The sequence below is a fragment of the Chaetodon auriga genome, chromosome 17 (assembly GCF_051107435.1).
Source record: "Chaetodon auriga isolate fChaAug3 chromosome 17, fChaAug3.hap1, whole genome shotgun sequence".
Taxonomy (NCBI): Eukaryota; Metazoa; Chordata; class Actinopteri; order Chaetodontiformes; family Chaetodontidae; genus Chaetodon; species Chaetodon auriga.
Genome location: NC_135090.1, coordinates 20927784 through 20955130, shown reverse-complemented (window position 1 = coordinate 20955130; position 27347 = coordinate 20927784). Strand labels below are relative to the sequence as shown.

Genomic DNA, 27347 nt, shown 5'->3' with positions numbered 1-27347 from the left:
ATTCAGCCTGATCCCAGCAGTGACTGACTGCACCCTTACCAAGGGATTACACTGAGAAGAACATTACTACACACTTGTAAGAGGATTGTAACACACGTAGAAGAAGACACCACTACTATCACCACAGCACACTTACAATACAAGAAGAACTGTGAGTACCGCCTCCAAAACTGAGCAAGGCTTCCTTAAAAACAGCCATCAACTCCTGCCCTTTTTTTCTTTTCCTCCACCCATTTTTCCATCCCTCCTTCCAACCCCTTCATCCCCTCTGCAGAAGCCTTGGAGGATCCGTCCAGCACCGGCGTCGTGGCGGGCGCCGTCATCGGCTCCCTCCTGGCCCTGCTATTGGTTGTCGCGCTCGTTGCCGTTCTCCTGACCCGAAGCCGTCGGCAGCAGAGACGTGGCTACCCCAGCAGCGGGGACTCCATAGCGACCGGCAGCGGCGGCAGCAATGGCGGAGACTATGGCAATAAAGCCCGGCTGCTGTTCAGCGGGACCGGAAACAGCAGCAGCAAGAACGGGACCGGTGCGAACAACAACGGGCCCGTCTACACATACCGGGAGGGCTGCGACGCCACGGGGACTCTAACGGAAAAGGCCAACGACTACCACCATCATCATCTCCACCACGCCTCAATCGGCAACCCCCCATCCGCCCACGACATCCTCCTCAGTGGCGAGATGGACGAAGCGGAGAGGAGGAAGTTTGAGTTGGATGACAGCATGGAGGAAGAAGAGGAGCGATACGATAGGTTCGGAGGCGTCGGGGGAGGCGGGAACATGCTACCACCAGCCTACCACGTCCGCAGAGGCCACGGCGGCGAAGAGGAAATGGATGTGTACCTCGACGACGACATGGAGTCCCAGAGAGACGGATCTGTCATTTCCCGGACTGCCATTTATGTCTGAGCGCAGAGAGAGGAAGGAAAGGTGAGGGCTGAGGACAGGGAGAGGAGATGTGGTGGAGGAAGAGGGCAGGTCGAGTCAGCCCCCTTCGCCGCCGAATAGATCAACATCGCTTCAATCAGCTAGAACACCTACCTGCTTAACATTCAACCTATTAAAGAGATGCCATCAGTTATATCCTCTCTGCCTGACACCGACTGTGCGATTTTAGAAGAAGAGGATTAAAAGAAAAATCCCACAAAGGAAACAGAAAATTGATGTCTTTGTGAGGCTGATGAAGGAAAACTTGTGATGGCAGTAGTGCACTGTGGCTGAATATGTGTGTTTAACTGTATCATGGAGACAGATTTCATTCAGTGTCAGCCAAATATAACAAAACGGAAAAAAAAAAAAATACTGCAAAAAGCAAAGAAAAACCACCGCGACTCTGATGCGATGCTGCTTATTGCTGCGTTCTTGTTTCTTCAGCTTTTGCGACTGTGCGATTGTGTTGAGTGACTACATTGTTTGTATTTTATACCAGAAAGCATCGTTTGCAAAGCCGGGAGCACGACAACCGCGAGGGCCTGCTCCAGAGTCAGTACGTTCAAAAAACCCGCCTTCCTGTTTCAAAATAGAGTAAAAAAACCTTCATCGGCACGTTGAACTCCTCGTGAAAACAGCGTCCGACAGGCCTGCGGCTTCACCGAATTCTTTTAAAACTTCAAAAAGCCAAACTCGACGTCCTGGCAGCGATGGAGTTTCTGTTCATCCCAGCGACGGCTTTTTTCGGGGGCTTGCCGTGACCCGCCCCACCCTGCGACACCACCTGGTTTCCTGATGGGTGCTGCTGAAGCGAGGGCCACTAAACTGAGTAACATAACAGACTTAACAGTGTGTGCTAATGTGCGGCTGGCTGTGGTGTTAATGATGTGCATCATCTATATATTGAGCGTTGTCTCACTATAGCGCTGTTGGTGTTGTTGTTGTTGTAGATGTTGTTGATGTTGTTGTTGTTTCTGTTGTGTAATGGTGTTGATCTCGCTAAGGAAAAGACACACCAGGAGCCTTGGGGGGTTTCACACAGTACCACATTGGGTCGGTAATGACTCATTTAATGGGTAACAAAAAAAATGTGCTTTTCTTTATTTCCAACTATTTTTTTTTCCAATTTCCTCTTGAAGTCTCTTCTCACTTTCTCTGTTTCCTCTTTCTTTACTTCCCCTTCTCTCTGCCTTTCTTTCCCCCATGCTCCCTGCACCATTCGTACGTTCTCCTGTCCCACACACATTACATCTCTCTTCCATTCTGTGCTTTCTTTATTTACATAATGGGCGGCTTAGACGAGCGCCGCAATGACTGTGTGCAGGGAGAAGGGGATAACTCGTATTTATATTCCTATCTGGGTCGCATTCAACGAGGCAAAATATTCACCGGCTTTGTTGGAGGCTGCTGTATTTCATGTATTCATTTTCCATGTCCCGCAGAATGTTGTGAGGCTATGTACGGATTATTCCATGTTCTCTGTTCTGATTGGACAGAGAGACGGGGTCCTCAGCAGAGGGTGCGAGTGCAGGATAAATGAAATCCCAAACGGCCAAACCTTCGGTTCTTGTACACAGCAAAAGAACAGTTTTTGTTGAAATAAGTGGCGCATCTGCTGACGAGGTGGGATTGTTAATGAGTTCACCGAACATGCAGAACTGCATTGGAGAAAGTGACGATTTTAAATTTGGATGAGACTCTGTACTTAATTATATGACAGTACTTTTTTAGAATGGATATTGTTTCAGTGCATTTGTTAGTGCATAACAAGAGTTGAGCTCCTGCGACACGTTTGCCTTATTGACTCCCAACTTTTTCCTTTTCTGTCAGACCAACAAATGGGCGACTTCTTAATTAACTGTTGAATTATATCACTTGTATTTTTCATGTTGGGTTGGTTGTGAGGTGACGCAGGGGACACTCGGAGACGTATAGAGAGTCTGGTCAAAGCCGGATGAAAAGAGATGGTGATGAAGGCCTCAGCTAAAGAGAAATGAAAGAACAAACTAGACTGCTGCTCCGTGCTCCAGCAGCTGAACTGAGCACACCCTCTGCTTTTTAAGCTCACCATGTCACATCGCAACCGCACACTTACCGACTGTAGACAGGCAGGGTTTGATGGAGCAGCTTTGGTGGCTGCAGTCATGTCGCAGTCTACTTGAGGATACTTGAGTAAAATCAATGGTATGTATTTACAGTTTTGCTTAATTTTAGTCCATTCCACTTTGTATTTTTGGGCTGCTGTTAATGCTACACGAGTAATATATATGAGAAAGGATCTGAAAAGGGAATCTTTACAGAATGTGATGATCTTCAACAGGTCGATCCATTTTGAGAGGGTGAACAGGCTCTCGAACTCTTATATTATCCTGTAAGTCTTGTACCATTTCATTTACTCGTGTCTCATTACGATGTAAGAATATATTGTGATAATAATTAAGATGTTATTACCCAAAATGCATTACAGTAACTTCTGTGGGTTTAAGATCTGAACAGACTTGTCCATGAAGTGAAAGCTGAGATGTTTCACCAAGACGATTCAAAGCCTCAGCTGATTGGTTGTGCTGAGGAAGTCAGTCTCAGCTCTGCTTCCCCCTGAGAGCGGGTCCCTTGTCGTTGAGTGTTGTTGAACATGATACACTGTGCAATCTGTTATTCTGTAAATGAGACAGTTATATCCGCTATGTTACGATACATTTCAGCGCAGACATTCATAACATTTCACAGTGTGTTTGGAGAGGCTGCCAATTAATCTAAAGTCACTGAGAAACCGTCACTCTGTAACCTTTTTGCCACACGTGTCACGAGTTGTAGGTCCTGTTTATTGTATCACTGCAGTACAGTTTGGTTAAAGTCTTGAAGTGTGTTTTCAACTCCGTAGGATGCATGCACGCTCCCAGATCCTGACGCGTAAACTCTGCAGAGACCATGTACGTACAAATATGGTTTGTAAAGTATCTGGTTTGCCAATTGAACCAACAATATACACCTACAGCAATTTGTTGTTATTGAAACACTTTCCTGTATCTCCCAAATGGAAGATTTCTTCTGTTCTTGTCAAAGCTTCAACTGTTAATGATTTTCACCCTAAAAATAAAATCGGTGACTGTTCGGAGGCGCTCCGTTTCATCTCGCTCCAGCACATTTACCCTCTATTTGGCCATTGTATGCCTCAGCACATCTTTTCTCCAGGGGTCTCTTGCAGCACCGTAACTTGAAACAGTTGACTGTGATCACAACTTTTGGCGCCTAATTAATCCCAGAGTCTTGTAGCGTGCATGTACCCTTAGTGAGAAAACTCATCATCAGTCATAACTTTTGTTTTTGCACAACCCATTTTCAATAAAAAAAACCTTTCTGAAACAGTCCTCTGTGGAAAACGAGTAATTAATTAAGCCGAGCCGTGTTATCAGTCTATAAATACCAGACTCCCAAACCTCTTTCTTTCCTCAGCACATTTCACAGCACAGCGCAGGATCCTGCACCTGCTCCGGGACGTTTAGCCTCCTCAACAGATCTGCTACAGGACATGAGTTTTGCTAACTGAAGGAGATGCACGCTCGCTTTATCAAGTTCAGACACCTGCACGCAAACGCACCTGGATGCTTCACCATTTGCTACACTACATTATATAACAATTTTGCCCCCGTGCGGCACTGTTGAAGGCCCCATTTGCGGGGCCCCAGTATTAACATGTGATCTGTATCTGGATACCTGAATAACAACGTCTGATCCAGGGGTCTTTGCATTTACAACGTTCACGTTATGTCAATACTGCCGAGATATGCAAATTAGCTCAGACACGTCCCAGGTTAAGGAAAGCGATGACATGAGCCAGCGTTGTTGATGTTTAAATCACTTCTGTGAATGAAGACTTTCTAGCTACTTGTTGCTTTTTACAGCAGGAAGAGACGAAGATCAAACCCACCTCCAGATGTGGTCTCACATCACAATACACCTGTTTTTCACATCGACGCACGATATTCACATACTGTCACGTTTTTATGCCAGATGCGAACGGGGTCGATGAGTTTGGTGCCTTCTTTCTGTAAATCCACCTCTTCAAACGAGTAAAATATTCTGTAATCTGGAGAAATGACACAATAACGCACAACGATTTGTGAGTCATTAGAATAACTTAAGATAAAAATCAGGCCGCTGTGTAATATATCTGTCAGTAAATTTGTAAAGGCTGATTATTTTTGATGTTTTTATTTGGTGAATTTTTGTGAACAGAGTTAAAAAGTGACTACAGAGAAGGATCAGAAAACCTTCAAAAAGACTTTCTTTATGCCGAGGAGCTTCGCAGGAAGGTTAAAATGCAGCCTCGAAACAAATCTAATGAACTCATGCAAACGGTGCTTGACAAGATTATTTATCTTTGACAAGGAAGATTTAATCATCCTTAAAGATGAGACTTTCTGGAGTTGCTCCTTTAGCAGCCAGTGAAGCAGACCGTCCCAGCAGCCTGCACAGAGGGTTGAAAACGGGGTCATGCTTGTTACAGTCGTCACCTCTGTGATCTTTAGCTTGCTGCTCCGCCTCACATGGCGTGTGCTCTGGGGGGGGAGGGGGGTAAAGTCCCGTCCTCGCCGCTGTGAGTGTGGCGCCCATGCTAAGCAGAGGACGCTGTAACAGGTCACTCGGCTCTGTCGGGGGGAACGAGAGCGGGACGGAGGGAGGGGAGGATGGAGGATGAGGGTGGTGCCTCGGTGCTCCATCCAGGGAATACCAAATAGGCCGGGAGAGAAAGAGAGACTTTTTCTTCTCGGATCAGAGGGCTTGAAAGTTAAAAAAGGAGAGAGGCAGAACAGAAAGTGAAACCTCTGCCCCTGCTGAGAGGATGAGAAGACATCGCCAGATTTTTTTTTTTTTTTTTTTTTTTTTCTTCTTTTTTTTTTGGGAACCACCTGAGACCCAGAACGTTTGAAACGCTGTCAATTATTCACCATCAAGCCTGGAGTTAGAGATGGGCAGATTTGTTCCTCGTGGAGCCCAATTGGTTGGCTGCAGTGTAAAGATGACAGAGAGTGTGCGAGAGGAATAAGAGATTGGCAAGATAGGATTTACAGCTCCGGCAATGAAAGCTGGAGGTGGGAAGGAAGCCTCAGAGGAGTATTTTTGAGTGCTGTTCCACCCCTGCGCTTGGCGATTGGCTGCTTCCACCCAACGACAACTGACAGTCCTTTTCAACCCGGCCAATTAGCGAAAAAAAGGCTGTCCTGTTTAGCTTTCCTCAGCGCAGTCTATCAGCGACAGATCTTTTTAATTGTAAAGAAGTGTTGAGCAGCACTCCAGGGACGCTGTGCAGGGGCGGAATTGTATATATCGTCCTTGTTCATATTCCCTCTCTCTTTGCTTCGGCTTTAGCACCCAGCACAAGCTGTTCTCTCCATGTTTAATTCAGCAGAAGGCATGAAAGTGTTCCGCATTATCTCTCTGCTTCGCTCTGAAGGAGAAGCAAGACGGCGAGATAGAAGGAAGGGGATAGAGGGGAGCGGAGTGAAGAGAGAGGAGGAAGAAGAGGCCTATTAGTTATTGAGCTCAGCTTTTGTTGTTAATCCAGTTAAAGCCGAGCCTCGGCCAGGCCAGCTGAGACTCCAGCAGATGTGGATGAAGTTTCCTCCTCCCAACACTGGTTAGAAGTGCTCTCATTGTACTCTGTAACCAATTTACTTAATGCAGCGCTGTCCTGCTTTCCTGCTTCTCCGGATACCTTCCTCTTCTCCCACTGTGCCGCTCTTGCAGTGTTCTGTGCTATACTTAGGGATGTAATTCGTCATGGATTTTTTCTTTTCTTTTTTTTTTTTTTGGTCCAGGTTATTTCAGGTTTTGGGTACGCATGTTCATATGAATGTCCATTCCTTTCAAATTGTTCAAATTGCGGTCTGCTATTATGTTTTCCTCTTATTTTTCGTGCGGAGATTGAAGGTGAAGGCGGGTGAACAGTTTAAGGTTTGGTCCTTTCCTTACCCTTTTTGTGATTTTTGCAGTTGTAGCTCTATCTCTGTGTAGCAGTGCTGGTGTCACCCTGCAGCCCAATCAGATGAGCTGAATTACCCCTTCATCACCACCAAATGTCACGTTTGTGCTCATACATCTGCCTGGACCAGACCTGCCCTGGAAAATACCTTCAGCTCTGTAGATGCTAAATGCTCCACAGTGCTCACCAGCTGGTTGCTAGCTAACTCTGTCTGCTGTTTGATGGTGGGCAGTTCATGTGCTGTAGGTTTTCTGACAGTTAACCAAAACAATGAGCTAAAAGATGCTGAAAAGCTTTGTAGATTCGAGGGGAACTGCAGAGTTGGGTAAAATGCTGTCTGTCTTCAATTCAGCTCCTGTCATAAAAATGAATTTCAGCTGTAGCACTTACAGTGTTCACTCTCAAAGAACCTTGATTGCTTTTCGTCCTTTTCACTACCTTCGTCTGTTTTCAGGCCCTCTGCTCAGGCGGTTCTTCACTCTGAGTGGCCCTCAGCGGTTCTTCCTCTCGTCAGGGTCGTCTCCTCTCAGTCATTTCAAACTGAAAGAGGAAATTTCAGCTTGCTTAAGAATCCTGGAGCGTGTCCTACACGATCTGGATCTAAAGCGCCCTCTTTATCTGCTGTTGCTGACCCCGTGAAACCCAGAATTCCTGAAAGCCGAGTAAATAACTTGATTCAGAGCGAATGTGGCGCTCTATCAGCTGATTGAATGCCAGCAGCCACAGATGCCAGCCTTCATGTTTGATGGTGACCTCAGCATTGATGTTCAGACAAAGAAACTTCTGTTGGTGTTTTGTTCATTTCCCCTGTGAAGCAATTTTTTTATCATTCATCTTTTTGCTGAGAGACATTCAGGCTTTTATTTCTTCCTGCCTTGATGACCCCCAACTCTCTTTATTCCCGTCTGAATCAAAAGTCTCTTTGACGTTTCAGCTTGTGTAGGAAACAGGTCTGATTTTTATGTGGTGCCAACAGAAGAAACTGCATCACCTCATCTCTGGCATCACTTTGCTTGTTTTAGAAGTAACACAGCTTTTAACCTGCTGTAAACCAGAGTGTAACTTCAGATCTCTGATTAATCCTGCATATGATAACGCCGACATTAACCAGCACGAGACCTCGAGGAGCTCAGAGGGTCCCAGAGAGGCAACTCTGCTCGTTGGCAAGAGCTGAAGGTAGAGTGAGGTACCCGTGAGCGAATCACAGCATCTCCTGAATCCTATAATATGATGTGATCACACTCAACACACCACATCCCAGGCTGTGCTGCTGAAGATGGTACATTAGGTTTTTGGAGATTTTGGGATTTGTCAGCTGTGTGGTGTGATTTAGGCTGGTGATGCAGGAGCATTTTTCTAAAAAACTTGGCCAAGTGCAGCCTTTAATTGCATCTTGACCTGTGTGCAGTTGTGCTTTTGTGTAATGACCCATCGCTTTACTGCTGTTTGATTGTCCTGGTTTGACGTTTAAAGGCTGTTCCACCAATTTAGCATTGCACTCCTGTAGCACTGATGGACAGTTTGAAATGACACATTAAAATGCAGCAGAAGCAGAAATATCATCTTTTTATTCTCTATGTTCTTCCTTGTCAAAACCTGGTGCCTACATCATCCAGGATGCAACTCGACCACCAAGAGTGTGGATCGTGGTGGGTTATGCTAGTAGCGGCTAATGCAGCCTTGAGCTCCCAGCCTCAAGCAGAGATGAGTAGTGGGCTGCAGGACTGATAAGCCCCTTTCTTTCTGACCCCACACCAGGACACATTTAACAGACCGTGCAGCTCCCTCTGGAGCCACTGAAGGCTTCTTTCACATGTGCAGTCGTACTCACCAAGACCTGTAAACAGACTTTGATGTGGAAAATCGGTGGAGTTCCCCTTTAAAATCCTCCGTATCTCCTCCGACCTTTAACTCGCAGTCAGTATGGCATCGTCAGAGTTAGATATGCTTTTATGTGCTTGGTTTTTTGCCCTCTTCTTCTGTTTGTTTGGGGTCTTCACACGTTTTGTTTCGACACACCAATAGTCCAAAATTCTGAAGATATGTAATTTAAAATGATATAGAACACAGAGAAGCAGTAAACATTGTAATTTTAGCAGCCAGAACCAGCCAATAGTTGGCCTTTTGTCTTGATTAAATGGCTTCTATAATTAATATAGTACTGAAATATGTGGCAAAAGCAATTAAACAACTAATTATGAGACAATTCTAGTCTACTGAGTTCGATAAGGCATAAAAAAGTAGTAGTACAAATCCACAATTCACTAATGATGAATTCACGGTCGCCTGTTGTAGATTGACTTGACTGTGATATCATTTCAAACACTTAATCCTAACTTTAAAGAGCCATGTAGATCTCCTGTGGTCTCAGCATTAAAAAATCACAGGACATTTAATACAGTATTTAATACAGCATTGATGTAAATTCATACAGCGCCTCAATGCAGCATTTGGCTGTTTGGTTCTTGCTTCATGTGCAGGAGAAAACAGATTAGAATGTCATGTTCAGCCAGCTGCTTAAAAATGCATTAAAGAAGTGGAATCAAACACACCCACACTCACAAAGCCCTCTGAGACAAACTCGAGATTTCGAGCTCCATAAATAAGTTTAACTTGACCTGACTTCCAGAGTTTTCGCCAGCCTTGAGCATCCTTGAAAGTCCCTGGATTTGAAAAATAATCAAGAAGACCTCTGAGGTTGGTCTAGCTGTACCGATGGCCTTGACAATACTTCATTTTCGTGAATAAAATATATGAACCCAGTCTATCGCGGTGCCTCAGCTCTGGGACCTCTGTCCGTCCAAGGATCAACACCCAAACCTGTCCTTGAGAGTCAAATCGTAGTTCTTCAATCTAACGTCAAGTGTCAGAACCTTGACTTGTTTACTGAATACTGACATCGGTGTACAGTATTCTCGGTGTTCACACTGTTCTTCTGTCCCATGAAAAGCTTCAAAATCCAGCACAGAAGAAACATGATCTTCTCACTGTGAGACCTCCAGATTAATGTCTTTATTCGATGGTGTCCAACAGGCATATTGTCTTATTTTTGCTGTATTTCTTAAAGTGCAATTTCACTAAATAGTTAATTATTCTTTTTCAAAGCAACACTATGTTTTGTTTTGTTTTTTTCCAGATTTCTCCTCCATCAGCCTTATGTAGAAATAAGATGGATGATTTGCTCAGTTCAGACTGCCTGTGATGCACTTCTGGGAAATTTAAAATTCTTCAAACACGTGAAACTGCAGAGAAACAAGTGAGGTTATCTTCCCCCATGGGCAGAGTTATAACTTCCAATCAAAACCGGGCTTTGTGATTGAATACGAGATTAGAACCCTTATGAAGGCAGATGTTTTTTATGGTGCAAAGCGCTGCCGTGTTGGACAGCAGCCCAGCTTCCATCCTCACTGCGTCTTTTGAGAGTGAAAACCACAGCATGGGAAGAAAAAGCTCGCAGTTTAACAGCTTCAATACGGCGTCTGCCAAAGAATCCGTCTACCTCTCAGCTGAATAGAAGACAGAAAATGTTAAGGCTTTGTTTATATTGATCAGGGGGTGAAATCAAGGATTAATTCCCAAACTGCAGACCCAAACAGCATCAGAGAATAGGCACACCTCATTTGATGCTATGCACTTGAATGAAATTGACAACAAAAGAACCTAACCAGAAGCTTTGAAAACGCTGTCAATAAACGGTGAGACAGAGCACTTGGATGTTCAGGCTGCGGCTTATTTTTTAACTTACTTTGTGTGTGGGGGAAAAATGCATGAAATTTTCCCTTCAGTACCTCTGAACTGCAGCATATTCAGCCTGTGAGAGTGGTATCATTTTGCCAGGCAAGCACCTAAATTACCTGCTATTTCTTTAAAAAAGAAAGAAAAGAATCACAGTTTCTGCTGAAAGCGTGTCAGATGATAGACGTCTCATTTTGCGCTAACTCCCAAAGCGCTACCTGACATTCATTTCTTTTAACCCCAGATAAGCCGCAATCCGAGTCCTTGTGTAGGTGTCAGATTTTTATTTTTTTTTTCTCAGCTCATGTTTCCTACTTCCTTATCAGAAGTATACATGTCGCAGCGAGAAACCTCCATCATCATCCGTCAGGTCAGCGCAGATGACCGGCCTGATATTTGGTTATCGTGGTATTTTCCTCCCCGGGGGAAGTGAGACGGATGGCGGATATGTGTCGCTGCTAAATGAGCACATCACGGATTGGCCAGGGAGAGGAAATGTGTGTTTTTGTGTGTGTGTTCAGCTTGTGTGGTGACATGGAGTTTTTTTTCCAGCGGCTAAGTCCATAAGCTGTAAGGCCTTCGATGCTGTTGGGCCTAATGCAAAAGTCGCTCGCTAACTGGAGCGACTCTGCAGCTCGGAGCAGATTTTGGTGGGCAGTCCTCGTAGAATTGCTTGGTGACAAATTAGGCAGATAAGTCTGTCTGGGAACAAGAACTCGTAATCCACTCAGAAGTAAAGTTTTAGGTTTTTGCCCTTTTCTTGAATTCTCCTCCAGCTCGGTTTCCTGACTAATCACTGATGTGTGAGAGGCAGCTTCACCGCAGAATCAAGCCAATTAGGTGAGTGCTGTGGCCCAACAGTTGACATTTACAGAAATGATTTAACGTTTTGGAAAACACGCTGATTTGCCTTCTTGCTGAGAGTCAGAAGAGAAGATAGACGTCACTCTCGTCTGCTGCAGCCAGCAGCCGCTTAGCTTAGCTTAGCTTAGCTTAGCTTAGCATACAAACCAGAAATACCACGACACATAATCTTTCATTAATACTTAAAACTAAAGTTAAAAAAACATTTTGACAGACGCAGGTAGGTGCTATGCAGTTGTTAGGCTCATGGAGGTAGGCAGTAGGTGGCGCCAGTTCTCCGGTCAGAAAAACATTCTAACATCGCAGAAGAAGAGGGCGAAGCTCGAAGTACAAAGAGCGCCAGTCGAGCCTCTAACAATGAAAGAAAATGTAGAAAAGATAATGATGAATTAATGTGAGGACGCTTACGTCAGATTCGTCTTCTTCTATCAGAGCAGAAACAGCTGATCAGTCATGTGATTTCAACGTCCACTCAGTCAGAACTTATTTGAAAAAGGTTTTTCAGGCTCCCGTAAAACTCAAAACCACCTCAAGGGAAGGTTTCTTCATATTTTGCTGTTGCCATCGACCTTTTCTAAAGTGACACTTCAAAATGCACATAAATATGGTAACACAATCGGTGTGTGTGTGTGTGCGCGCACGCGCGTGTGTGTGTGTGTGTGCGCGCGCGCGCGTGTGTGTGTGTGCGCGCGCGCGCGCGCGTGTGTGTGTGTGTGTGTGTGTGTGTCTGTCTTGTAGAAGTCAGAGTTGTTGATTAGCTGCCAAGTTTAGGAGGGGAGGTAAAACTCACTGCACTGCTCTCTGCTGCAGGATTTGAAACCGTTTGCAGTGCCTTATGGTTTGTGTGTGTGTGTGTGTGTGAATGAACGTTACTGTGTGTGTGTGTGTGTGTGTGTGTGTGTGTGTGTGTGTGTGTGTGTGTGCACGTGTGTGTGTGCGTGTGAGTGTGTGTGAGAGGGGAAGTGGGTAGAACAGCGAGCAAGTGTGTGTTTTGTATTAGGATGCAAACTTATATACGTCTTTGCTGCAGGCTGCAAGTCTGAGAGCGGTGGAGATATGAGTTTGCGTGTGTGTGTGTGTGTGTGTGTGTGTGTGTGTTAAGTATAGGAGCACAAACTTATACACCGCTTTACTTTTGGGAACAGATTTGACAGCTGGGTGGATTTTATTGTGTGTGTGAGTCGTGTGTCTGCAGATGTATTTACACCTGTCAGAGCATCAGTGGTCACCTTATGCAGCGGCAATTAGCATAATTTCATGCACACATGCACACACACACACACACACACACACATATATCATGCTTGCACGTGTTAATCATTCCTCCAGTGACCCCGTGACGACACAGCGGAGACAGAGGCAGAGGAGGAGAGAGGAAAGCTGCAGATATCAGATATTAGTCAGCGCTGCAGACGCGTTTCTTATCTGTCAAAGCTGATCTTACTGGAGATGCACTTAAGGACCAGAATGCTCTTATCTGCTCAGGATTTCTGAATTCTTCTTTTCTTCATCCCCTTTTCTGCCTTTGGCCGACAGAAAAGGGGCTGCTAATCTCTCCTCCTTTTAAGGCGTGTTATCCCAGACATTTGAAGGCTCTGTAGAACAAGATGATCTTTTAACTGATCTGCAGGAGGTATTGATCAGGGCCAGTGACACTGCAGCTTCTTTTGCTTTACGCCGCTCAACGCTCAGTTTCTGGCACAAAATCATTATTTTTGAAATAAACCTCATGCACCCTTTCAGCTGCACAGCACTGGAGTGTTTTAATTAAGTGACCATCGTCTCTGCGTTTGCACTCCAGAAGCAGAAAATAGAGGTTTTGTCGGGTATTATTTGCATCGTGGTATATTATATTACCGCTTTGAAATTTAAAATGCATGAGCTTTTTTTTTTTTTTTTTTTTTTTTTGCCGTGGTCAATAACAAATGTCAGTGAAAATAGCTTGAGATGGGAGTAAAATATTTGACAATAACAAGAATTCATCAAAAATGTGTTGAATTATAGACATCCAGTACATCTCCGGTGCTCTATTGTAATTCAAGCTGTGCACTTTAAGTTTGCAGCTTCTGCCAGTGATCGAAAATCTAAAGAGCTTCAACCTGCAAACAGCGACACTGAGCATGCTCTCCTCGTGTTTCGCCTCTGTTCTGGATCGCCAACACTGCAAACTGAACTACTGTATATAATGTGACTGCCGGGGGGGCGATCAGGTGCTGTAAACCAATCATCATTTCACTCAGTAATAGGATGGAATGTACAATCTGTACGTGGCAAACTGGGGCAACTCCTGGAATACTAAACGAGGTTATAGCTGGAAGTTTATGGACTTTTCAATGCAGCTTTAACGGTAAATAAAGTCTACTTTAGAATTAAGTGAATGCACAGAGCATACACCAAGAGAAAGAGTGAGGAAGAGATGAACGATAGCCTCAGACGTAATGAAGCGTGCTGTCTTTATTTACATTTCATTGCGTGTTGCGTTGGTGATGCGCGCTCGTTAGATGCAGCACTCGTCGTAAACCACTTCGAATGAGAGCGTCCACGAAATGTGGCCTCCAGCAGCACAAACTGCAGACCTGCAGAGAGAATATTTCCAGAGACGCACAGAAAAGGAGCGGCATGAGGAGAAGCTGATTGAATTAGCAGGAGGCTGCAGAGTAACAGTTCAACCAACACTGAACCTGATTTATTCTGTGGCCTCCAGAAGGTGGAGAAAGCTTTTCAGGAGGGAGGGTTTGGAGAACATGTGATATTGGTTTTTACTGTCTTCACAGACACTCCTGGAGGAGATCTGTCTGTTTACTGGCTCCTCTGTGCCGTGCAGAATAAACCAGAGATGACTGTTTGTGACACCTGTTCAGTTTCGGGCCCTTGACCTCTCGCTGTTTCTTACTGAAACTACAACCGATAAAGGAATGTAATCTCATTTCCCCGTCTCAATATTCAGTCAGTGTTGGGTGAGAAATCTCTTTTTTTTTCCCACCACAAATGTCAGCAAAGAAAAGCAGTTTCTCTTCTCTCTCTTTTTTTTGTTTGTATAAAGATCAACACGCAGCGCTGAGTTTGTCCAGAGCTGGCAGGGTTCTGTCAGCTTAATTTTCACAGTTTGTAGAGGTACATGTCACACTTGAAATGCGGTGATAACAGCAATTTCAACCAAAAAACAGAAGTTTTCAGACACTCCTGGTGGGCGGCAGCGTTAAATGTACACGCACGGCACATAGAGAGCGCATGAAGGAGTGAGTAATGAAAAATCAAACAGCACACAGCGGTGCTTAATATACTTTTAATTAAATACAACAGTTGCAGAAGAAGAAGAAGGGAGCATTTCCAGTGATCAGTTATTTCCGTTTTTTGATTAATCTTGTGTGGCAATTGGATCGCTCTAAAAATAACAAGCTCCCTCTCTCTCTCTCTCTCTCTCCGGCCGGACTGAAGCGAGCACCGAGAGATAATTGAAAATGTTTTCAATTAATAAACGCACCCCCGATCTGCAGCCGTGGCCTTCGTCGCTGCCTCGTGCTTTCACTTCCCGCCTGAGCCGAATCCGTCGGCTCCAGTCGTCACTTTTCACTTCACCGCCAGCTGTTTCAGTCTCTGAGGGTCCCTCAGCTCTGTGGAGAGAAAAGGGGGGACAAAACAACAAAGGGAATGAAGGGAAAAGGATGATCTACATTAAACATCATTTCTACCATTTTGCATTTGACCAAGTCTTCTCCTGGAGTTACCTGTGAGAGAATGACTGACCAAGATTGACCTTCTTGGTCTGCAGGGAGTCGACTGGGTGTGCGTACCTTGACTGTGGCATTATGTTAGTGTCACCTGTACCTGCAGTTTAGCACCTGGAGCCTCAGCGTGAGGGCGAGCCGTGCAGGTTAAACTCAGGAACAACGCGTCCACACCTCGCTGCTGGGAGTGGATTTTGGAGGAGCCGGCGTTAAAGCTTTCGTGGCTGCTGAATCAGTACTGTGTGTGGTTATGAAGCCGTCCTTCCAGTGTGACTCTACATTCAGCAATCAAGCTCTTAATGTGTTCAAGCTGCACAACACAGGGTGTAATTGCTGCTGTTGCAGAGCTGATTGAGTAATTGCAATCAGAATCAGAGACAATTTGTTTCACCAAGTACAATAAATGTACAGAAATTTGTCTCGGTGAAGATTCTCTGAGGAATAATACCCTCTATAAAACCTATTCCCTGAATTCATTGTGTTAGTCATCGTCTCACACACTTTTAATTTGCCAACATGATCGAGTCTCTCCAGAGGTGGAAATCTCCAGAGCTGCTCACCAAACAATCACCATGAGATGATTTATGAAGCAACAAACCAAAGATATTCACTTTATGATGTTTTCCTGCGACATCGTTGGTGCTGAACGTTCACTGCGTTTTCCCCAAACCCCCTGTCAGTCAGACAGTGTGGGCGGGGCTGTGATTCATGCTTTATATTTATATCTGTCAGTCCTTCTCTTTTCTTCTTCTCTGGTCAAACGTTCAGAAGCTGCGACTGACAGCTGTCGTTCTTTGTCTCCTATGAATTACATTTTACAACAGTTTTTCAACAGCCAACATGTTTTAGATGAAACACTGTGGCATCAACAGGGAGGAAAGGTCGTTCATTAACGTCTCTGGCAGGTCTCAAACACGTCAGCGCTGAATGTACCAGTGAAATGTTCGATTTCCGTCGTTCTCCACCGAAATGTCTGATCTAGCGGTGCGATGTTCGCTTGTCGTGCCTGCAGCTCGATAAACTTTTTAATAATTCCGTTCAGCACATCGTGGTTCGGTTAGTTACAGAAAAAGTCAGCAGTTATTTGAAGCTGGAGAAACAAAGAGTTTATTAACATTTTTCACAACAGCAGCTTCAAACTCACCTGTCAGTCCTCCTCTAGAGCTGTTTTATTTATATGTGCTGGAAAAATCACTCATCTTTTGCTTGATATGAAAAACAGAAAAAACCAGCTCATTAAAGATTAAAGGTTTTCTCTTTCTAAAGAGAAAATGGCCAAATGTTGTCGAGCTGGCAGCAGCGTGCTGTCACATACTGGACGTCTAACGTTATTACTGCCATGTGATTTCGGCGTATTGTGTTGTAAGTTGCTGCGTTGAGTCTGAACTTTAGGAGGCCACACTGATGTTATCAGTGTGTTCAATTCTCTGGCCCAGCCAGGTGCTGGCTCGCCTCCCTGACTTTTCCTCCGCAGTCGGAAAAGCTGAGTCACTCCCATCTTTACAGGCTTAAAACTTATCGCAAAAAACAGCTTGTGTTACCGTCTCCTACTCACTCATATTCTCTTATCTCCTGGCAAAAAGACAATCCCTGTCCCTGTCTCTTTTGAGGGTATTTTTGTTTGTATTTCTATTATTTACTATCTCCACACCATCGTAATGCCTTTGACCCCGCGCTCATTACTGCAGATCTTTGCTGAGGCGTGTTCGATGTTTCTGTCCGTGCAAAATGTTCACTTAAAACAAAACATCGCCCTCGAACAAGCAGGAGTAAAAGCAAATACACAGTTCAATTATCAGCGGTGAGTCTGAGGATACAGGACACATAAATCTTTCTGTCGCGGAGTCCTTTTTTATTTAGATGCTGTTTGAAGAGCAGAATTTCTAGTGAACGCCTCCATCTGAAGGAAAATAAATAAGGACGTCTTCTCTGACAAAATGATTGCTGGCATGCGAGGAAAACACATTATGCTGAAGTTATGACTCATCCTAAAATGTTCATGTGGAGAGAGTAATCTTGTTTTTGGAAATATTGACTAATAAATTTCAGGTGGCAACATATATTTTTAGGTTAGTCTGTGTGATGCTTTAGACCCGAAGATGTTCCCACAGAGACTGACAGACGGAAACAAACACTTCTGTACAAACTTCTGCCAATAAAAACTGGCTCTGACTTCATTAATATGAATAAATGGCTAATAATGATTCAACTGTTGCCTTTTCAGTCATGCTGGCGGTGTATTTTTGCTCATGTCCCCCTCAGGATGAATAACTGATTATCATTAACTTTTAATCCAGTGCCATCATCAGGTCAAAATGTGTTTGTCCATTACTGTCGATGTTTGTCAGGACTGACGACAAGCACACCAGACCTTCCTCCTACATGTTTAGCATCATGAAATATTCACCGTCTGCTGAGGTTCAGGCACCAAAACCACTTGGTTAGGTTTAGGAGGCGTTAGCTGAAACATTCCTGAAACTGAAGTTGAAATGGTAACAGCAGTATTTCATGTGACCAGCGCGTCTTCATACCTAAATTACTGAATAGGTCAAGTGTGAACGACTCCCGAAACAACACATATGACCGTTGGAAAGCAGCATCGATAAACATACCAGAACGTCATCATTACATGGTGAGTTGAACAGCAGCCTGACTCACCCAATCACACCACCCTCCTCCATATGTGGGCTTTCTCGCTCTTTATACTACATCACCTGACTTCCGTCTTTGCTCCTGTCATAAGTACTATGACCACTAGAGGCCGCCCTGAAAAAAAGACACTTAAATATGGGTCTAAATAGTGTATATGGCCCTCTGGTGCGAGGACAAGCTGGACAAAAATAAACACCAGTACTTTTTTAAGCCACTTGCAGTACGGTGGGCAAGTACCAGTGTGTTGAATCAGATTCAACCGGCACCCAGTAGCCAGTGCAGGGTGTGGAGGAAGGGTCGTGTGGTACGTTGAAGACCCAAACACCCAAGAATGTAAATATATTCTGACATGTTTTTCCATAAACCTCTACAGCGCTACAATACAAAAGGTGATGCTGGTTTAACATGGCAGATTCCTCTTTTTAACATGAAATACCTCAGATACGGGCTGACCTGGCTGTGCTGTATTTACGGATGCATTAAGCTCTTTATTGGAAGGCGCTTCATGTTAAAGGAGGCTGTGCTGTGAGACGCTCTCCTTATCATCACACAGGCTCACACCTCAAAGCTGAGCTCTGCATTGCAGTCTGCATTAAAGATGCTTCCACTGCGTCTCCTCGGCTTGTCTCTCTCAAGCCACCTCTTTCTGTCTCCCTCCTCATTATTCCTACTTTCATAGCTCTCTCTCCCTGTTTTCAAACACACAAACTAAAACTCGTTATCTTTCCTGCCACCCAGCACACCTCCACTCTCACATTAACAAGAACAAGATTCCTGAAATATTTCTCTCTTTCCTCCACTCTTAGTTTTCATCACGCCTTCCTTCTCTCCATCTGTTCTGCAGATGAAAGAAGGCTCTGGTCTCTGTCTGCAGGGGTATAAACGTCCTTTTTGATTTCGGTTCAAGGAAGAAATTATTCCAAGGGAGCCGTCGAACAGCTGCCATCTGTAGCGAGATGGTATCGGAAGAGAGAAGGAAAATGGTAAACATGTCCGACAATCATTGTGTATTTTGACCACTGGGCGAGAATCGGCCACAGTTATTCCGAAGTCAGAAAGTGCGTTTAGTCACGTTGTTTCTTGTCTTTATGCAACCAAATAAAGCTCTGGAAATCCTCAGTATTTCCACCATACTTTCACAAATAAATATGTTCACATGCATCTCGGTCAAGCTGAAGCACTCGTTGGTTTGTCTGTGGTGGACGTCTGCAGGTGCAGGTGGGGACTCTGAAGATGTTGTAGCAGCCGCGTCCAATTTTCTGGTTGCTTTTGATTTTCCGCTTTCTTTGTCTGGCACTTTCGGCCGTGTTACGCAGATTTTGGACCTGAACTGTTGAGGCAGCTTTGATCTGTCTGACAATACGATAGAGAGGATAAAGTCGGTTATACATCAAGTGGGTAAATGTGGTTGTTCACACTGAGAGATGGCGAAGGCGAGTTCTGTCAGTCAGCTGTCATCCAAGACAAAAGAGGACGAACTGTCGTCTCATCATCAGTCGCATCAACTGCAGTGCCGTTGTTAGAAGTCACTATAATAGTGCTTCAAAACATGCCAAAACAAATTAGATACACTAAGTATGACAGACTTCTGCTTTGTCCTCCCAATTATACTGTACAGTGCCGTAAATGAATATGATGCCCACAAACTCCCACAATTTGGAATTGTTGTACCAACAAAAGACACTACATTTATCCTGAAAGAGAAATAGTGTTGCTCTCACAAACATCGCACAACAACTGTATTTAACGACTGGAATAAAGTGCTCCGAACATGCTCGGTGAGTGCACCAATTTTCACTTCCTGCTCAAAGAGATAATCACAGTAATCCTTTTGCTCTTTCTCTCCAGGTTGTTTTCATTTTTTGCTTGCCACTCAGCGTCAGTTGCGCCTGAGAGAAAACCTGCGTGTTTCATTCATTCCGCTCAACATTTGTTATTTTTAGATTAGATTTAACACTATGTCGGAGGCTAATTATAGAAGTCGTCACTGTGTCGAATGCTGTCAGTTCGCTTCTTGTTTTACTCATGTGAGCATGAAAGCCAAACAAAATGCACATTCTGTACTGTACATGCTAAGTGTAGGAGTGGAACCGAAGCACAAGAGGTGACTCAGGGAAATGATGTTAGTCAGCTACACGAGCTAAAGTTTGTTAGCTAGCATGATCTGAAGTTGGTGTGTTAAGAGAGTTGGATGCGGCGCCACCGCTCAGCTTTGCTGCCAATGTGTCCCAGCGGAGGCTCGCGTTAGGGAGCCAAAAAATCCCTGCAGCCCTGCGAGCATTTTCCCCATAGACCACCAGTTTAAAGAGACCTGTTGACAGGACACCTCCAACTGCAAATGAGGCCAATTATTACTCTTTGTATTGAGTTTTTCAATCCATAACGGTTTCGTGTTTGTAAAACTTCTCCAGAGCCAAGAACAGCTCTTTTTATTTTTATTGGTGTATCATCCCGATCTGAAGACTGCGGGCCGGGTGGCGCCAGCGGGGGGGAACACTAATGTGCATGTGCAGTGGGCAACACAACGCAGAAGCAAACCCAGATGCTTGAAAACTTTTTTGGCTTAGACCAGCAAATTTGACTCAAGTGATTTGGCATGGTCTTTGAGAATGGTGTCATCCATCCATGCCCAGCCCGGCGCGACACATCCCTGCTGTAAGTGTATTGAACTGAGAATGAGTGTATTGAAACAGGTTTCTCTTTGTTCACTCTAAGGTTGCATGGGCTCACTTTTAATCAGCCTTAAGTAATATTGTGCCGATATTTGTCATATATTTTTAATGTGAGACCTTGAAGCAACAATCCTTAACAATTTATGACAAATGATTAAGTCCACATGTGAGCGTGCAGCTGTCTCCTTCGTATTTGACAGAAACAGAGTCAAGTGCAGGTCCAGATATGTTTTTATTAGCCCCAGGAAGTTGTCAGTTTGCATTTAGTTTAGCGGATTTTTTCTCATTATTAGCTCTTTGTTTTCTTTGGCTCGCTGCCATTTTCACTGTATAACAGAAACCTTCAGCTGAAAGTGGCTGAAAGCTGCTGACTGGGGTGTTTATTCTGACGAGGATTAGCAGCCTGTTGCGTCAGTGTCAAAAACATAATGGAGCTTTAGCCTGAAACGTTTTAAGAGGCCTGGGTGAGTTTATTCATACGTGGTTGTGAACAGCGCGATCATCCCAGGTGATTTGAATCAGTCCATCTCTTTGACCTCGCTCAGATTATCAGCTCAAATCTGTTTTGTGGCTTATTCAGATTGATTTTAGAAAGTCTGGACAGCAGAAACACCAGAAGAAACGCATTTTTTTCAAATCTCATCTGATCTGATTTGCCGGCGGTCTGAACAAAGGCTTAGTCTAAACTTTCCTGGCACCGCAGAAGGAGTCAGATTGTAAATACTGTGGTTCATTTAGATACAAGCAACGGAACGGTTCAGTTTTAATTAAAAGACTTTGATGGGTGAGATTGGGGTGAAAGCACCTCTGCGAGCTGCAGCAGGCTTCAGTGCACCAGTCCAACATGCGTAACTGTGCATATTCAGGCGGCACCACAGCTGTCACCACCTGTGCGACTGAAGCGATGCTTTCTGTATCAGTCAATCACTCTGCCTGCTGCAGACGTGTGGGACTTCATTGTTTTCCCTTTTCTTCTCCTCGTTTTTTTTTTCCATTTCATATCTTTCTGCTTTGCCCCTGTCACATTACTTTTGTATTTGAGGATTATTAAAGTGGGGTGGATTTATAAAGAAATTGGTTCTGAGTTTATAGTAGGGACTTTGAAGGTGCGAGTGGCACTGATGTGACGGTAAACAACAGGAAATTGGGTTTTAAGATAAGACACCAGGGGATATGATGCATGGCGGGAAACAGCAGAGTGGCTTCTGAGACGGCAGCAGAGACAAACCTGCTGATCATCACTTCCTGGAGTGTCTCTGCTGTATCTGATCCTGGTACTTGAGACCCTGAAAGGTCGACTTCCATGGAAAGCAGGTGAACCACTTAATGTTTTTTCCTTTTATTTCTCTTTGAGCAGCTTGAAGGTTGGAAACAGATGACGTCTCTGTTGTTATTATCATCTTTAAAGCTCTGATTGGTTTTCCAACAAAGGAGACGGCCAACAACAAGCTCAGCACTGACTGAGTGATAATTCAGCAACCGGTGTTTGGTATTTTTTTGACAGTTTAGGATCAGCACTGGAGCTCTGCTGTTGTTGGTAATACTTGAATGTACACAGGAGTCGGTCATATAATGTGATAATTGGGATTTAAGTGGTTAGGAAACAGTAAAGGGAAGCGCTGAAGTGGAGAAAAAGACCTTACTGTTATCTAGACGGCCCATTATTAATTTTTAGTGGTGGAGAAAGTTTTATTTTCCTGACTTTTTTTTTCTTTATTTAGATAAAAATACCATTCAAATAATGTAAAAACACCAGCTCATCCTCGCCAGAAAAATGGGCGTATCGGTTATTATGATGGGACTAAAGGAGGAAGTCACGTGACATAGTATAAAAGTATGAAAGTCCACATATGGAGGAGTTGGTTTAAGTAATGTTTTTAACTCAAAGCATCATCTTTTACCAACTAACCAAGTGCCCAAAGCAGAGAAAACCGCGACTGTTTCACAACCACGTGATGGCAAAGGTCAGGTTGTGGTTTAGGGATTCGTAGGCAGCCGGCCTCTGTGTTGTTTTTAAAAATACAACTTATTCCTCCATCTTTATGTAAAAAGTACACAATTTGCAGAAAAGTGGCCACCGTGCAGGACGGCAGGAAGCCTCATGAATTTGTATTCATTCGTCGGATTTTTCTCAAATCTCTGCTGCTCTTGTGAAAAGTTGGCTGAATTCAGGCCTGCAGTTTAGACAGGAAGTGCTGCTCTTTTTTAAGCTTATCATTTTCTTTGATGTAACATGCAGTAATTCCCTCTGAATTATAGTGCAGTCGGTGTGAAGTAGCATTAAATAGAGACACTAACCTTAAACACCTGAGAAGTGTCCATAAGTACAGTTCTTGAGTTAATTTACTCTTCATCACTGTTCACGTTAAAAGAAAGACAAAGAGTTATTATCATCAGCGTTCAGTCCTGGTGAAGGTGGTGGGTGGAGAACTGAAAATCTGTACTCAAAGTACAGGTACGTCCATAAAACGCAAAGTTACCTTCCATTTGAGTATTTTTAGAGTGAGCAGGCCAGTGCAAAATGAAGAAACAGGACTTCTGGATAAAACTTCTGAAAGGAAAGTTAATGTTGAAGCTGGCGTTGCGTTAGCGTAGCTGCTTTCTAAAGTACACCAATCTGAAAGCCCAGCAGACCACTGGCTACAAGATAAGCTAATTCCATTATCATAACATCAAAGATTAACATTAGGCATGAAAAATTAACAAAAGCCAGCTCCATTTTCATCTACAGTACGTGCAGCCTGCTTCCATTTGCTTGCAGTGGTTAGAAGAGGAGTTTCTGAAAGTGGAGATCTCTTCAGGAAGCACAGCCTTTTTTTTTTTTTTTTTTCGATTTCTGCAGAAAAGGTGTATCCAGATGTGGCCACGGGCTGCTGCTGGAAGCTGCCTCTCGTTCTGGGTTTCGCTCCGTCATCACTGTTTGCTGGTCAGAGGCAGGTGGTGGTGCTTTTCCTTCCAGGTGGCTGGAAGTGTGGGTTCTCAGCTGCTTCCCCCCACCTGCACTCTGTCCCTGCACTTAGGTGCAACGAAGGTATAAATGGCAAACGTAGCAAAGCAAAAAGGAGATTACTGCCTCAGAAATGCAGTTTGGAAACAGGAACATGAGAAGTGCTCGTTCTTTCTTCGGTGGCTCGAGCCTTCATCTCTCCCTCTCATGCTACATTTTCGACTTGATTTCTTCTGGAAGTCTAAACTTTGACTGAACCACGCCGTGCTGATCTCCTGCATTTCTTAAACATGAATTACATTTTTCTCCCTCCTCTGTACAATGAGTCTGTTTCATGACCCCTTGTTAGCGGAGACTCTCTGAAATCCTATAAAAATAAATAAATGTGCGTGAATGAGGAATAATAAGCATTCTTCATCTCTGAAAGGCTTACCTTTTCTGTGTGCACATCTTTGATCCATCAGTAACATCCAGGAAGGTCTAATCCTCTAATCTCTCCCATTCCTCGCTGCACAGCCAAATATTTTCTATGATCTTCCTTTCTTACTCAATTTTATTTCTGTGCTGTGGGATTTTTTTTTTCCTCTACGTTTTAACAATTTAGTTCATGTTGTTGCTGCTGTGATTTTGATGTGCGTGTGGCTTTGACATATGAAAGCTGTTGGGTCTTTTCCCAAATGTATACACACTTGAAGAACACCAGAGGGTATGCTGAGACTGTCAGCGTCGTTTGCAGTTCAGGAAATAATTTCAGTGCGGCTTCCATTTCAGCGTTAATCCTGCAGCTGTTATCTTGACATGTTTCTGTCTGCAGTGGTAAATGGCCCTTTATGCTCGGCTAAAGCGATCCGCCGTTATCTTTAACAAACTTTTTAAGGGCTCAGCATGGTTTCCGTCTCTCTCGCTCTGTTAATAACTGTACTTGCAGAGTACCACTTTGTTTCGTCGTGTGTTTTCTCCTCTGATCATATGCATTAACTTGGAAAGAATACAGATGTCTTGAACGCTGCTTTTTGCATTCATCAGTCTGCCAGAGCTTTTACAGTCCCCCTCATTATACAACCCTGATTCCATAAAAGCTGACTCTGCGTGAAACCTAAATAAAAACAGAAGCAATCATCTGCAAACAAACTGTGTTTACCAACAACAGTTTTAGAGTGTTCCTGAGCCGTGTGTTAATCTCCTTTATCCAACCACGTGCTCACAAAGTGGTGAACCTCGCTCCATCCTCGACTGAGCCTTTCCAGGACGCCCCTTTCACACCCAAACATGATCCTCTCACCTGTTACCAATGAGCCTGTTTACCTGTGGAACGATCCAAGCAGGTGTTTTTGGAGCGTTCCACATCTTGTTTGTGTTTGAAACGTGTTGCTGCATCAAATTCAGAATAAGCAGATATTTCCAAAAATCGGTGAAGCTGATCGCAGGCAAGCAGGTGGCATTACGTAGAACATGAGCTGTAATTCACTCAAACAGCATCTGCTCATAGAGGAAGAAGAGGAGGCATGAAGTGCCTGCCAAACTGGCTAAAAGTCTGTGAAGGTATCACACCAAGTGGGAGGAGGCTTACACGTATGTCAGGCAAAGTCATGCATTTTGTAAAATATGCTGCACGGATTAAACTGGATCACACTGAGGGAAAGCGACAAATCTGCCAAGTGCACCCAAGAGGTGCCGAAACACGCTCCACCAATGGCTTTATCTATATTATTGCTCCCATCCTTTTCCATTATCACCCTCTCCTTCCAGGTGTCTCACTTAAGAGCTGAATTTATCTGCCCTTTTGTGTTTCCGCTGACATAATGCAGGGATGTTCACAGCGTTTCACTTTCAAACAGCTGTCTGATTCAGAGTCTCACTTCATGGAGGAGCTAGTTTACCCAGTCCTCGCCGTTCTGATGTTTCAAAGCAGGTGGTTGCCTCGCTGTGATTATAGGATTCGCTGTGTGTACTGTTGTCTAAGTGTGACAGTGGTGTGGGTGGAGTGCTGAAAAACTTCCCTTGTTTTCAGATCCTGGTGTTTACAGGTGTGCTGTGTCGGGTTAGCTAATGACTTAAATCAAGGACCTGCCGTTTCATGAATGAGTGAGAAGTCTGATGGTACATCTGCTCTGTTATCTCTGTGAACCTCAAACACGCAGGTCGAAAACCAAATGCTTGACGGCCACAGCAGCGGTACCTAAGGAGGTCAGGGCTTAGCTAACGAGCAATTGAAACTTTAACAATTGGATTTCATTACAACCTTATTAAATTCTGCACTAGTGCTCGGTCATTAAGCTACACTCAGCGATAATCCTTCTTCTGTGCCACCGGACTTTGAATGCCGCTGTCCTCGAATGACCAAATGAAACTGAATTAAAACAGTTAACACTCCGGAGTGAAAATGAACTGCTCTGAGCTGAAAAGCACGAGCTTGATGCAGACCTGCTCTGAAGTTAATGAGTAAATTACGGTTCCGATAAATGGCTATTAACAGGGTCAAGACAGGAGCGATATCATTTTTTCGTCATGGTTGTCATGTTTTATTTTTATCAAGATTGAATCCCTGATTCACCTCACACACCATACGCGCCTGTCATCATCTCAGTGAAGAGGAGGAAGGTTATCGGGATGCTTCATTGACATGCAGTGTTGGACAGCCGACTAATTAACTGCTTTAACGGCTGCTTTTCTTACACTTGAAACTGCTACAATAACATTTAACTTCTAAGAATGTATTACACTGACAGCACAGTGGATTGGATTTTAGAAAACCTTTTATGAAACAGAAACCTCAGACATCAGCGAGACATGTGAGTCACACACATAAATAAAGACACGAAGAAGAGTTCCTATAGAGACAAGCCCTTATGAAGCTAATGAGCACATTAACATGCACACTGATAATGTTTTTCCTATAGAGGCTCCAATCAGGTAAACAGAGTTTAATCATCACCTCAATTAGAGTGAAGGAATCACCTAATGATAATTGTATAATGATAATATTTTACATGATTTACATCATTGTTTCCTGTTTGGTTTCCTCATGCGGGTCTCGGCAAAGACTTCTGTTTTTTCACAGATCATTGTAAGACATACAGAGCGATGCTGTTCTCATGTCAGCGTCTTCACACGTGCAGAACGTTGCGCTCTCCAGCCGGCACTGCACGTCCAGCCGCCTTGTTCTGAGTCCTGCGGGTGGTGTTGCAGTCGCTTAGTCTGAGGAAGACATTGATGAAAGTCGTGAAGTAGATCACTTAATGCATTTTAAATTATTGTGGAAATAGTCCCGCAAACCTGCAAATGTTTGATCTAATTGTTGCTTTTAGTGATATTGTGGGCGTGTACGCTGCTCTCACTTTCTCAGATTCTGTTTTCAGCTGTCAGCGGTAAGAAGTGCATGGAAGTGGGCCAGTTTCACTTTGTGGAGGCAAGGCCAGGGTTTTTTTTTTTCCTCTGCTTTTCACAGCCAGGATTCCAGAAAACTAAGGAGTGAAGTCCGCATTCAAAATAGATGAATATTTTTAAACATAGAACCACTTTTTAAAACGACAGTTCACTGTTAAATACAAGAGAACTGTCTGCTCAGTCTGCGATCGCTCTGGAAATCAAGATCGGTTTCGTCGCCACAGTTGATATTTGTGCAAATTCCTGCAGCTGAAACAGATTCAAACCTGCAGCCGTTGTTGAATCGTGACTTTTTGGTGCAGCAGTGAGCCTGAGTTGAATCTTATAACTCCAGGAAGTTAGTGCCCAGCAGATGTTTTTACTGTACATCCTCATCACAGCACATGTTTTTGTCTCAGCCTCACAAGCACTGAAAGTGACTTCAGTGGGACACGGAAACACTGTGAATC

General features: G+C 44.0%; 1 protein-coding gene across 2 annotated transcripts in view; it reads left to right on the top strand.

The window, feature by feature from the left end:
• The window catches only part of pvrl2l (PVR cell adhesion molecule related 2 like), a 260909-nt gene that overhangs the window by 152329 nt on the left and 81233 nt on the right, over positions 1-27347 (top strand). The window contains exon 7 of one of the 2 annotated variants that reach the window (XM_076754005.1): positions 275-4295. The exons of the other annotated variant lie outside the window; for it this stretch is intronic. Within the exon in view, the coding sequence (XP_076610120.1) occupies positions 275-909 (635 nt within the window). The 3' untranslated portion in view covers positions 910-4295. Of the gene's footprint in view, positions 1-274; positions 4296-27347 lie in introns of those variants that run through there. 2 annotated transcript variants of the gene reach the window in all.